Source organism: Telopea speciosissima, chromosome 5, assembly GCF_018873765.1.
Source record: "Telopea speciosissima isolate NSW1024214 ecotype Mountain lineage chromosome 5, Tspe_v1, whole genome shotgun sequence".
Classification (NCBI taxonomy): Eukaryota; Viridiplantae; Streptophyta; class Magnoliopsida; order Proteales; family Proteaceae; genus Telopea; species Telopea speciosissima.
Genome location: NC_057920.1, coordinates 23,662,611 through 23,677,033, shown reverse-complemented (window position 1 = coordinate 23,677,033; position 14,423 = coordinate 23,662,611). Strand labels below are relative to the sequence as shown.

At 39.3% G+C, this 14,423-nt stretch overlaps 1 protein-coding gene and 1 pseudogene across 1 annotated transcript in view; both read right to left on the bottom strand.

Annotated features, from left to right (window-relative positions):
- Positions 1-544: 544 nt before the first annotated feature.
- On the bottom strand, positions 545-1,103 carry LOC122662091 (annotated as a pseudogene).
- A 6,920-nt stretch (positions 1,104-8,023) lies between these two features.
- LOC122662090 (DDB1- and CUL4-associated factor 8-like) overlaps positions 8,024-14,423 on the bottom strand; it is a 31,486-nt gene continuing 25,086 nt past the window's right edge. The window contains exons 2-5 of the mRNA XM_043857650.1: positions 12,159-12,410; positions 10,911-11,054; positions 9,669-10,421; positions 8,024-8,432 (exon numbers count right to left, since the gene is read on the bottom strand). Coding sequence (XP_043713585.1) covers positions 8,175-8,432; positions 9,669-10,421; positions 10,911-11,054; positions 12,159-12,410 — 1,407 coding nt within the window. The 3' untranslated portion in view covers positions 8,024-8,174. The remainder of the gene's footprint in view (positions 8,433-9,668; positions 10,422-10,910; positions 11,055-12,158; positions 12,411-14,423) is intronic.

Here is a 14,423-nt window from a genome sequence, read left to right as displayed (position 1 = left end):
CAGCTCATTTGAGGGGCAGTGTCTGGGCATAGGGCCACACGACCAGACTTTCTTTTTTCTTTTTAGTAAAAATTTAAGGGAAAAAAATTGAATCTGGTTTATAGCTATTGAACATTCGAACCAATTCCTTTAATCCATCTGCGACGCTCGATTTGGCATTAATCTCCATCAAGAATGGAAATAAATGGATTAAACAATTGCAATTCACGTATTCCATTATATTTTTAGGGAAAAAGATCTCTACTTGCACTTGGTGGTGTTTCCTATGCCCTCGCACAGAGTCACAGGGCATCGTGAACTAATGCCACCTAGGTAGATACCCAGGGGTACTCACCTATTGGTCCATACGCTTGTGTAGAGACCATGCGACCAAGTAAAGATCTTTTGCCAATATTTTTATTATAATGGAATAATAAAAAGTCTAGGTGACCGAAACTAACCAGCCAACTACAAATCAAATTGTTTATCAAGCATCACCGGATGCAATTGCAAGCTATGGACCTGGTTTCCCTTATGCCTTTTTTTCTCAAAACCCTCAAAAAATAAGAAATGAGAGACATCATTAACAAATCCATCCTTGAAAGCTTAAAATTAATTAACGGTAACTTTACCAACCATGCCAGCTCCTTGGTGAGGGGAACAGTAGAAAGAGTAGCTACCCTTTTCTTTGAGGGTGACGGAATAGGTCTCACCAGGGCCGTTAAGGAGGTCTTCTTCACTCATAGAGATGGTTGAAGCGTCGACACCAGAAGGGATCTCGTCTTCATCGAACACCACATTATGGGGAAACCCAGCGTTGTTCTTGAAGGTGATCTTCTCTCCTGCACCGACGCTGAAGCTGTTGGGCACGAAAGCTAACGAGCCATCGTCTCCACCCAGCAAGACCTCGATTGCCATGGCATTGCTGACAAGCATTGCGCTTGTGACGGTAGCGACAACCGCCACTCCCACCTCTTTGAGTGATGCCTTGACACCAGCGACCAACAGTAGTGGTGGGTCCAACCTTGGCGGAGCAGCCCATTCTGGTGGTTGCTCCTGCCTTAAGGCCGGTGAAAGAAGAGGGGATGACAACGGCAGCAGAGGTGACACTTGCCATATTATTGTTAATTACAATTTGATAGGGAAGGCAAGTTTTGTGAAACACGTTGGTGTGGAGGGCTGAGAAATCAAAAAGGGAAAGGAATGGAAAGATTTTTATTAGGTTGGGTCAAGAGAGGGAGATGTGGATATGGAACTTGAGGTGTTTGTGGCTTGTGTTTTGGAGGATTATGGATGGCAATGGAGTGAGGGGTTATCCACTGCAGTTTCATCTTATTGGTTGGGATGGATAACATCGGATGATGTGTGGCCTGTTCTGATTTATGGTGGAGAATGTCAAATGTCATACAAAAAATCTACCTGGGAAGAGGAGAATGTTTAATAAAGGGAAAAGATTGGGTACGCCGCTAGGATGCCTAACATGTGTCATCCTCTTTTTTCCATTGTAGAAAAAACTCATTTATCCTCCTGTGAGTGTCATTCGTGAATCCTGATCTCCTCAATTCTAATCAAGAAAGTATTGTTGAATCTTCGGCTGGTTGTTTCGCCTTCGAAACACGCCAGAAGAGCCAAAAAGTTTCAATAGGCACGGTTACCTGAAGAGCTCGTCGAGATCTTCGATTTGATATTTATTTCGTCCTATGTTGGTTCAGAACCTAAACTAGACCGAGTGGGTTTTTGGGGGGCAGTTTTGTACTTTCTTGGCTTAGGATTTCTCTATTTTGTATCTTTATATAGTGGTCATCTCTTTGAGAGATGTGAGGATTGTAAGAAAGGTTTTGTATTTTATTCTTCACAGAAATAGTGGATCTGAGACTATCGTTCTACCGTGGATGTAGCCTACCTTCTTAGGGGTGAACCACGTAAAAATCTATCTTGTGTGTGTGCTTTCTCTTTCTCTTTGTTTTTCTTCTGCAAATCGTTATTCTGCTATGTTGTTTTCTAACACCTTGTGCCCAGGGGGCATCTAACGGCTGGGTTGTGCCGCACACATCTCGATGCACCAATCATTTATCGAGATGTGTGCAATACAGCCCAGCCATCAGATGCCCCTGTGAATACTCCCTAAGCATTGGGGTCCCTGAAGAGGAGCTCGATCCGCGTATTTAAGACTTCTTCAGCTTTTTTTTATGTATGCTTATTTCATGTTCATTTTCTGCATTCACCATATCACGTATCATTAATGAGATTCCGGGTTGTGTCTGGTGCACGCACGAAGAATTACAATAATCATTTTCCAAATTCGGTTCAACAGATGTAGCTTTGGATCGAAAATCAGTAGTCAAGAGGAGATGGATACATGAAATGTTGAAACTCCCTCCCTCCCATTCAATCTTCAGGTCAAAATTCCAGTTTGTGAACTGCACATTACAATGGATGTGCGTGCAACTTACATAGACCATTGGCTCTTACCAACATCTACAGTTTTCCCAATGAAAAAGAAAACAAGAAGGAAAAGAATGCAATAGATGAAGAACAATGCAGCCTTACAGATGAAAAAGAAAATATATGAATATTCTTGTCATTGTAATATAAGGGTCAAATAAGACAAAGTATAATTAGTTATGCAGCCTTTGCATCAGCTCATTGCCAATGAGAGCACACACAAGGACATATACATGGATGAGATTTTTTATTACACTTTACTATGTGTCTGGGCGCAATGGCTACAAGATCAGGCAGCGTTCTTTTTTCCCTTGTGTAATTGTTTGGCTCTTTTTCCGGATCGTTCAAACAATTGGTGAACCGTAGGATCGGTCTATCTTAAAGGGCGTGCCAAAGTCTTCAAGACTCAATGTAGTGGAAGTTTGTGCTTCTGACTTCTATCAAGTTTTGTGGATTACCCTCCTGCCTCGATTTCTCCAAGGACTTTCGAAATAAAAGACCAAATTGCAATGAATCTAGAAAAAGGGAAATCACAGAGAGATGATAGTGAAACAAGAAATTGAAGTCTTTGATAGATTTTTGACAAGAGAACATTCAGCAGAAAGTACTACTATTACAAAGGACCACATAAGAATTTGATGAGGGAAGGAAGGAAAGAATGATCACAAAGGATCTTGGGGAGGAGAGTTACACTAAGAAATGTAAATTGCAGGAAATAAAAGACAAATAAGTTGCAGGTTTGTTTGTTGATCGAGAGATCCCTCCTTCCTCTGAAATTCTAGTTTTTATGAACATTCTTGGTAGCTTCAGGTGGTTCCTAGCAATTTTTTCCAATAACTTCAACTCCTCATTTGAATTTGAACATCCCAATTGGTTGAGTAACCATATATCCACAAATTCCTATCTTACATAACCACCTTCCAACATTTTTTAAATTCAAAAAGGGACCCTTGCATGACACGTGCACTGCACGGTCTTAAAGTATACGTGGTATAATCATGGTATAAAAATAGGGTGTAAACAGTAATACTATTTTTTTTTCTCTTTATAGTACAAAGAAGACCATGGTCTTTGGTATTGGTATCGGTATCTATATCAGTCTCAATCGATAATGAAACGGATCGATCGTATCAAGCTGGATCAGACCATTTTGGCTCTCAAAATTAAATAATGATACCTTGGTTTCTTGGATCATTTTACCCTCCCTTGCCAATATCACACACTACAATATTGGTATTGTATCGGTATTAGGTATCGACGATATTAATTATATCTATTAATACAATCGATACTGATACCTTGAACCACATTGTTTAGGTATCGAATTCCGGGGTGACCGATCTGGATCCATAGCCAAATCTGATACTGTGAACTTATATCATGTTCTGTGAGAAAGAGGTCAAAAGCAATATGGTTACATTGAAAGTGTAACCAAAAAAAACCTCAAATGGGGTTTGCTTAAGGTTGTCGAATCACTAATAATATCATTATTGTCCAAGAAGTATTTCATTATCTTAAATAGAAGAAAAAGGGTAAGATCGGGTATCTAGCGTTTAAACTTGATATGTCTAAGACTTATGACAGATTTGAATGGGGTTAGGTTAGCAAGGAGATGTTTTGAATCAATAATTGAAACTTCTCGGGATTTGAATGGGGTTAGGTTAGCAAGGAGATGTTTTGAATCAATAATTGAAACTTCTCATGGCATCCGAGAAGGATGTCCACTGAGTCCATATATCTTTACCTCTGTAATGGAGTGTCTCTCATGATTACTCAAGGTCTATCGAGAGATGGATCTCTTTTGCGGAATCAAAATTGCTCGATCTGCACTTGAAATCATTCACTTTCTTTTTACAAACGATACATTTCTTTCTATAGGGCAATTGTTGAGAGGATGTTAATACCACCCTTGCCATCCTTCATTTCTTTGAAGACTTATCTGGCCAACAAATCGATCTCTCAAAGAGTGGAAACCTTTTTAGCTCCGATACTTTTGAATCCACCAAGAGATCGATTTGATCTTTGCTTAGGGTTTCTGATATAGAATCATCCACCAAATATCTTGGTACTTCAATTTATCCTCTAGGATTAAAAAAAAAAACCCTTAATCACCTAATTGTTAGAGTGAAGAATCGTCTATCTAATTGGAAATCCAACATATTAACCCAAATAGGCGAAGTATCCTCATCAAATCAGTCCCAATTCCATTCCAACTTTCCATCATGCCATGTTTTTTTTTCTTCCTAAGGCTCAGTTTGTTTCGGTATAAAATTTTACCTGAAAAATTTTTCGCAGTAAATTTGACTTTATAATTGTAAAATTTTATATGTTGAAAAGTTTTCCAATGCTTTATAAGTCAAATTTTTTGAAGTGAAAATTTTTCAGGTAAAATTTTACATCAAAACAAATGGAGTCTAAATCTCTTTGCCCCCAATAGAATGCTATCAATGCGTGCTTAGGGAAAGCAGGTTAATAAAAGAGCTTTTGCCCAGTGTCTTGGTCATCTCTTTGTAAACCAAAATGATTTGGAGGATTGGGTGTTCGAGATACCACACCTATAACAAAGCTTTAATTTTCAGATTAGGATTATGTCTCATCATAAATCCTAATTAGTTGTGGGCCAAAACTTTAAAGTTTAAGTATTTCTCATCTCATTCTCTTTTGAATGCTTGGTTACAATTTCAAATCCGTTATTATATGTTTGCTCTAGTTTTTGTTGTTTTTTTATGTTGAAACGGTTTTTCATAGTCATATCTTTCATTAACGACATTGGTCGATTTTTTAAATTCCTATTTTTTTTTTGGGGGGGGGGGGGGGTTCATTAGAAATTAGAAATTAGAGGATGTACGTACCTGCACATATATATACAACAATGTTTCTAGAGTGACCAGATCGATAAAGAGAAAAACAGATAAATCCTGGAGAGGACCAGGAAACAGTACACTAGAAAGCAGGGAACGACAAGCATCATCAGTGGCATGTAATTTTAACCTCACTCAACCTGTCGAATTGTTAATATAAAATATGCAAGTATGAGGCCATCGACCTATAATTCTGAAGTGTGGATTAGAGTACACAAAGGCCAAAAATAAATAAAGAGGCATGATGCAGTTTTTTGGAGAGGATCAGAATTGTGTGTGTGTGTGTGTGTGTGTGTGGAACTCATTTACATACTAAAAATATACAAAAATAAATACAAAAGGTACCAATCGTTGGCTTCCATGTGCCGGGAGAGATATGTCGGTTCATATGTGCAGGCCTTATCGGTAGTCCGTAGACCACCCAGGTACCTCTTAAACAGTTCTGAGTCCCGCAGGAGTCTCAGACACTCGGTTTCGTAGTCACCTTGTCGATTTTGCAAACAACCACCCCCTTGGTTTTGGGGGGTTTTTTTATTTTTTTGAGTTTTCTGGACGAGGAGAGAGAAAACCCTTCTTTCATTGAGTGAAGGAGAGACCTCACCTTAAATTTATTGGTTTTCTCTTCCTATTCTGAGGGTTTTTGAGGTGGTTTTGGGGTATGAGGAAAAACATCTCTCTCTCTCTCTCACACAAAAAAATCGTTCCTTCATTGAGTGAAGGAGAACCCTCACCTTACATTTATTGGTTTTCTCTTCCAAGGGTTTTGGGGTGTGGAGATCTTGAGGAAATCTCTCTCTCTCTCTCTCTCTCTCACAAAAAACCCTTCCTTCATTGAGTGAAAGAGAACCCTCACCTTACATTTATTGGTTTTCTCTTCCAAGGGTTTTGGGGTGTAGAGATCTTGAGAAAATCTCTCTCTCTCTCTCTCTCTCTCTCCCCCAAGCCGCTACCACCACCCTCCAACGTGAGGAGATCTTATTTGAAGCCAAAAATGCCTTTACGTACTGCAGAGGCTGCTCCGATTGGCCAGTTTTTACCACTTCACACATCAAACTTCTAATTAAGTGCGATTCGGAGAGATCCAGTGGCCCAATTTTTGGGATCCAAGTGTCATTGCAAAGGTCACGAGATGAACTATTCAATGACGTAAAAATTGGATGGTGAGTTGGCCAAAAACTAGATGTATCTGGGCCCGAAGTTTAAGGTACTTCCTCAGGGCATCTTGATCAAAACAGTGGCGAAATCAGATAAATTTTACAAAAAAAACTTTAGTAAATGGTTTAAAATGATAAAATATACTAACACAAAATTTGGGATCATTCAAAAAAGTTTTGGTCACTTAATAAACACTCGTAGGAATCGACAATTTTTGTGATCGCAAAATCCTAGTTTACATGAAATAACAACAAAATCGTGTCGTCTTGGCACGAAATTTTAAATTTATGCTTAATATGTTAAAGCACATCTACCTTCTAAATTTTTTCCAAGCTGTCAGTGACTGAGATTCCAATGACTCTGAAGGAATGGTTTCATCATTGATGTACTCTCTCCAGGGTGACAAAATGCGGTGCCTATACTTATCGATCTCAAATTCTTTTTTTTGACTTTGGAAAACTGTGATCGGAGGTCTTACCACTAAAAGTAAGCTTAGAACCTTTTTTGACATGGATGAGAGGTGTTGCCTTTGTAATCTGGAAAACTAGATCGTTTGGCACCTCTTCCTCTTTTGTCATTTCTCTAAAAGAATTTCTTTGGGCAACAGGTTCCCTTGAGCTTCGTACTAAATTTATCCATGGCTCTAACCTCCTAGACTTATTGAAAAAAACTTAAAATCCTTAGTATTGGATCCATCACGGCCTATTTCATTTGGACAGCACGTAACAATGCCATCTTTAGAAAACAAAAACCAAATCCGATCTCCAAATGGGAACAAGATCTCCAACTACTAAACACCACTATAACAGTCAATCACTCTTCCCCAATCCTTCCTCTCCCTCTACTACGCAAAGTCCAAAATATCCTATTCCAAGAGTCTCTTGACTCTCTTCCAACTACCTGAATTCGTGGGTTAAGTGATTCTCTCTTCACCTTGGTGAAAGAAAACTAGCTAAATCATGTTGGGAGTCTAGACTGAAACCCCATTTTTTTTTCGGAGGGGATGGGGGTTTGCAGCAGTTTCTGGACGGGATTTCATAGCGAAGGACATGACGACGTTCTGTAAGTCGGCCTGACCAGGGAACCATCAAGTGGTGGCTCTCCGAGTTGACTCGGACCTCTCAGCCTTCTAACGGTGCATCATGGAAGGTTACCATGACACACTATACTCCCACTCCGTCAATTCTACCAAGAATGGAAAATCTACGGCACCATCGGGAACGGGCAAGCTGTGTTTCAGGAATGCAAGATCTTCACCAGGAAACCCTTACTGCTACAGAAGGTGACCATCACTGCTCAAGGAATGAAGGACCCACACCAGAGCACCGGATTCTCCATACAACACACTGAAGTTCTGGGTACGTATCCCACCTACATAGGGAGGCCATGGAAATTGTACTCGAGATCTGTATACATGAATACGTTCATGAGTTATCAGGTTCAGCCAAGAAGTTTAAAGAACGAACTAGTCAAAAAGTTACGGATGCTAAAGTTACGGATGCTAAAAATTATCCAGAATTTATATCCAAAACCCAGTAGAATGGTTTCACTCAAGAAAAAAGGTGAAAAAAAGAAACTATATAGAACAAACAAATAATATTGATATATTCCCTAAATTATGTACAATTTCCATCGTTCTTCCGGTATGATGCCACAATACCAAATATCGAATTTATTCCCTGAAGTATGTACAATTTCCATCGTCATCACAGTAAGATGGTTAAACCCGCCACATCAGTTAACCATACAGTCCCCACCGCCAGTATTGTTGGAGGAATCTCCTGCATCACTATCCTCATCAGATGAACCATCACCGTCACGGTTGCTATTAAAGGACATCACAAGCTCTAACAATTCCCTGCTTGGTGCGCTATCTTCTTCTTCTTCAACGGAATCTGGTCTTGATCTCCGCCTTTGCAATGACAAAATCTGAAACAGCAACTCTTGAGGAGATGATACCCTACACAGCAAGCGCCTTTTCGGACGTTTCAACTGGGTACAGCAGCCAAAAGATCATCATCATTGTCATCGTAATAATAATCATCAATGGGAAGAAAGCAAGTAATTCGACCACTTTTCTGAACCTTTGTAACAACATCAGAGAAATTAGAACTTCCTCTGCTGCTGGCCATGACCTTATGACACACTCTGGCACTTGAAATGGGGAAAGGGAAACACACTGACAGGTCTCCTAGTTCTGTCATCTTATTTCTCCTGTCTCTAATAGTCTAATGAATGGACCATGAATCACCAAATATTCTCTCAAAGAATGTAAAAGATTATTGATCACAATTGAAGGTTAAGAGTAGATATCTAATAAGCCAGTAGAAATCAAACAGTATGTTTCAACTGTCATTTTCAAAATTGTATTCAGCCATGACGTTCGACAGTAGCAAATGCCTACACCCTCAAGACTAGATTTGTTGTTACTCAAAGGGCTACAAAATACAACCATTTTTCAAAATTAAAAAACAATTGCCAAATTAAATGTATGTTCAAGAAAAGGAGAAAAAGCCACAATAGATAAAATAATCAAAATATCGAATAAATATTTTGTAAATAGGTGGAAAAGTTTGAATATGAAAAGTAGTAAGAATTTTTTTTTAATTTAATAAATAAAGTAAAAAATAAAAAATTACAACAAAGTCACAAATCCAATAAGCAGCAGAATCAGAAAAAGAAAGAAATTAACTCATTGCAGAAGTAGTTACAACTGGCAACCTAAAATTAGTATAAAAGAAACTTTGTAGCGGATGCCTAGGACATCCCACAAACACTGTGCAGAAGAGATTTAGTAACATCATCTGAATCTTCACATGGATACCTCAGCCAAATGTACCCTTTCTGATGATAGTAGCCATCCAATTGAACGCATTTGCTTTGGACAGTCTTAAAAGATGCAGGTTTCGGTAAAAGATCAGATTGGATAACTACGACCATCTAAGAGGGATATTTTCCATAGCGATATCTCAGGTCTAAGTGGTGGTTATCATCAACTTTGAGTCCCCAGAACTAGCAAGTTTACCACATCAAGCAATAACCTTGATAGACTGTCACTAATCTACTGACCCCACATAAATATTTGAATGCAACTATGGCATACACTATGAAAAAAAGTGTCACCAAAAAACAAAATTTTCAGCTCTCTCATTTTCAAGCTTTAAGAGACCATACAATTAGCCATACCTCGGTATAAGCCTCCACATTCTCCAAAATAAAAGGGCATACCTGTTCAAGGTTCACTGGCAGGGAATATCTCTCAGAGGCCTTAGGAATCCATATCTTGACATCATTATCAATGCCACTACTAGCAAGAAAGGAGGCATGAGGGTGCGGCTCAATACAATTAACAACATCCTTGTCTGCTTCCATAGCCCGTAGAAGTTGTCCATCTTTCTTCCTCCAGATGAAAATCCGACCACAGTCAGATCCACTCACAACATACTCACAGTTGGGGCCGAAGAAGCCAACACCCTTCACCGTATCGCAGTTCTTATGCCCATTATAGACTTGGGGCATAGATCTCTTATTACAATTCTGGGTGGATGGAGATGCTATGGAGACTGGATCAGCTTCTGTTCCAGTGGCTTCACCATCCCCAGATGATGATGACGCTGCAATTGGATCAGGTCCCAGTCCCATATCCCTTGTGAAAAGATAGATATGTTCATTGTTGTAAGAAACAAGAAGCTCACTCTGATAAGAGAAGGACAAGCCTGTTATTCCCACCTGCCTATTACTGATCAGATGTGCAGGGCAGAAGGAATCTGCAGGTTGCCCAAAATCAGTTGATCCATCCCACTTGTACTTGCGGATGTCATAAATCCTAGCATATTCATCAGAGCCCCCAACAGCAAAGAAATTTGGATTTCTGGGATCTACCGCAATTGTGTTTAGGTTGACAATTCTGTCAAATCTTGATTTTTCACGGGAAGATTTGCATGTAAAGAGCTCGGTAGCATTTCCAGTTCTCAAATCAAACTGTAAGAAGTCTATTGTTAGGGTGACATGGATTATGACTCACAAAAGAGGAAATCTAAGGCAAAACTCAAGGTGGATAATCCAGAAGGTCCACCAACAACATGAAAAAATTACAGGAAAATGGATGTTCCAGTCAAGGCACACCAAGAAGATAAGGAGCAACCCAATTCTAGGTAATTAATCCTCCCATCTTTTGTTTTATTTTGGGAACAAACAGGAAATATGAATTTTCTTTCTTTGCAGGGGTGAAAGTTTGTTGGGGGGGGGGGGGGGAGGGGAGAAGTATGGGTCCCGGCGAGCAATCTCATATTAAGACTTAAGAGATCTGGTTCCTGGGACCCATCAAATGGTTTGAGTCTTGCATCTAACAAGTAAGAACTATGCCACATTTTAGTCATTAAGGTCTAACAGACAGTTACCTTAGATTTCCTCCACAAATGAAAAACAAATAGAACCAACAAACAAAGAGCTACAGAGATCACAACTCACATGCTGAACCAATCCATCTTCACCACAGGTGTAAAATATGTAAGGGCTTCCAGGCTCAATAGCCAATTTATGAGCTCTTCCTTGATGCTTCCCAAGTATTACTGTCTCAACTTTTCCACGTTCTAGTATCTTAGCATGTCTCACCTTATAAATTTAACAAGGATAAAACCAAATTCTCATTAGAAATTCAGTCCACTAAAGTTTCAAAAAATTTGCAACAGAAGTTTCTGAAGCAATATGAAATTAAATTCTTTCAAACAGAATAAAATAGAGGTTACTCTACCAGTGAAGTGCACAAGCAGTTGGAGGCACGTACTACAGGTGGTCAACTCAGATTTCCGAGCCTAAACCATTCAATTTATAGCACTCTCCAAAAATTTTTGAGACACTGACTAGTGATACAAGTAATGATCCACATAATGGATAGAGAAGATAAAATAGATTATGAACAAAAAAACATAACAGTTCCCACGTAATAAGATCCCCTCTGTTTAATCCAGTTGGGGAGGTGGTATGGTCACGTTCAACGAAGGCCTAGGGACGCCCCAGTAAGGAGGAGTGATATGATCGCGATTGAAGGAGCTAAAAGAGCTAGGAGTAGGCCTAAAATGATCATAGGAGAAGTTGCGAGGAAGGACATGCATAGTATAGGCCTTGTACCAAGCATAGTTATCAAGGCAACGCCATGGCGTCCAGGCTCCTTGGTTGCCTTGGGGGCCTAGGCGGGCGCCTTGCCGCCATGGTGGTGTCACTTTGCTTTTTGCCCCCTCTAAAACGCCATGGCCACCTTCCCGCCTTGATAACTATGCTACCAAGTATGACCTCAGATAGAACCTATTGGAGGGCAAGGATCCATGTAGCAGACCCCATTTAGCTGAGATGATCCCGACTTGCTGGGCTTTGCCTCTTTCCTCTTACTTTCATCCTTCTTTCATTTCTCATCTTTCATTTGTCAGTGTCTGTTTTTCATTTCTCATTTCATTTCCCATCCCTCTTTTCCCATATCTTCATTCCCCCTTTTTGTTATTTAGACCTCAGTTTTACCTATTTTGTTTTGTTTGGATCCATGTAGCTGAACGCCTGAACCCATTAAGTTGGGATAAGGCTATGTTTGTTGTTCTTGTTGTTGTTTAATTCAGTTGGGGCTTGGAACTGCAGTATAGGCGCCAGACACACCAGAAAAGGTTGGAATAGCTTTTTCTGATTTTTCTGTTCTAAATTGAGAATCTTCCCTAAGCCAAAAATTACCTGCCCATCAGCAGCACATGTGACGATGCTACGGTCATCTGTGAATGGCATGATCTTTGCTTGAAAAACATTGTTAGTGTGCCCTGAGTGGAAAGAGAGTTTGACACGTCCGGCCTCCCAATCCCATATTTTAACCAGCCTATCATCTGAGCCTGACACAAGAATGTCACCTAGCGCATTAAAGCTAACAGTGTTCACGCAACCTCTGTGCTTTTCCAGCTTTTTGTAGAGATCAAGTTGCAGCACAAGATTCTGAGACAAGAACAAAAAATATCAGAAGTTAACTGCAGGTGAGAAACTTGAGAATCCCAGATTAATAAATGATATTGGTACCGAATGACAAAGCAAGTTTGTAACAGTAAATATTTACTGGACGAAGAACAATTTTAGAGGATCAACAACAATAATAAATATCCAAGTTCTGAGGGATTTATTCACTTTAATAGGAAGTTAACATTCAGCAAAAGCATTTGCACCAAGGATTTGAGGGCCTGCAAGGCCAAGCGAAACAGAGCAATAATAGAATTACAACAGAAACTGTAAGCGTCACTTATAACCTTGGTTTGCCATAGCATGCAGTCTCTCCCCCACCCCCCTAATTTTTCTGTTTATATGTATATATGAATATAGAGTGCATTTGCAATATGATCTTCACCAATGATGGATTCATTCCCATTCATAAATAAATACAAATCTTTTCATCTCATACAAACCTAGAACGAACTCATTTCAATTTCCTTCTCTAATAAGAAGAATGGCTTGGTACACGTTCATTTAGAAGCAAAACCTAATGCAATAGAGTGCTTAGGGAACTCAAAAATAATATGATTTCATTCCAAGCAGCAATCAAAAACAGACTTAATATCTTTCCTATTTTCATTCAGATTTTTAGCTTTTGCAATGCAACTTCCAAGAACATGAACAAACCGAAAGGCATGTAACATTTGCACTGTAAATAGCTTGCTTTTTAACCAATCACAACACCTAAGAAAATATTTTCCCTTTTCTTTATATATAACTACTTTTTTTATGCAGGAATAGAGAAATATACAAAAATAGAGAACCAACTTCCCCTGAAATAAGAAAAGACGACAATAACCCACAAAGATAATATCCTACATCTCACAAAGAGAGGCTATTCCAGTACAAAACCTAGCCTTTTCCCTTTAGGATGCGTCGGATCTTCAAAATTCCTGCCATCCCTCTAGGTCTTAAATATGAACCCTCCATAAGGTGGTCCACCTACAGGATTGAAAAATTTCACCAATAAGGCAACATTTGTAGGAGGACCATAAGGAGGGTTGGGCAACTTTCCTAAGGGAAACAATTTTAGGGGTCGAGCCCAGGATAAAATGAAATTTTCAAAAGGATGATCTAAAGATACTTTTCAGTAAGACAGGAAAGGAACTTTATTAAAAGAGAAAAAAGGCCCACTATAATGAAGAAAAGGAAAGTAGAGGAGGGAGGAAGGGCGAGAATTTGTTATAGAAAAACACCCCCAAAAAAGGTGGAAGAGAGGGGGAATTCCAAATGCTCAATTTTAGGGGTCGATGTATGTGTAACAGAATCACATAGGGTGAGAACATCCAATAAAAGGAGACTTGAAGGAGGTGGGAAGGGAGGGGGAATTCCAAATGCTCTAAATTCCAAGTATAATAGCTAATCTTTTAAGTGATTTTCTTCCTACTGCCAAAGAAAATTAAGTACCAAGCCCAGGATAAACGGAAATTTTCAAAGGATGATCTAAAGATACTTTTCAGTAAGACAGGAAAGGAACTTTATTAAAAGAGAAAAAAGGCCCACTATAACGAAGAAAAGGAAGGTAGAGGAGAGAGGGAGAGAGAGAATTTGTTATAGACAACCCCCCCCCCCAAAAAAAAAAAAAGAAAAACCTCCAGTTCTTGCAAACGTATTTGTTCTTCAACCCCTAAAACTCCCATGTGGCCAAATCCCAAAAAGATAATCTTCTCCTCACCCTCAACACATAACATATGCCAGGTCATATAGTCCTCAGAAAGCACATCTATTTCCTTCCAAGCAACAGCATCTGGGATAAACTTCCATAATATCCTCCCTCATCTACTAAAATAAGGGTTTCTCCAATCTCACAATAAAGAGGACATTCAGTAGGCATGATCCAATTAGAGATTCACACCCATTTGTTAAAAATTTGAGGTCCATGGCTCAAATGAGAAAGTTTAATTGATCATCATGTATGGTACCATTTCAGGATCCCCCAAGCATAGTGTTGGAATAGGTAATCCA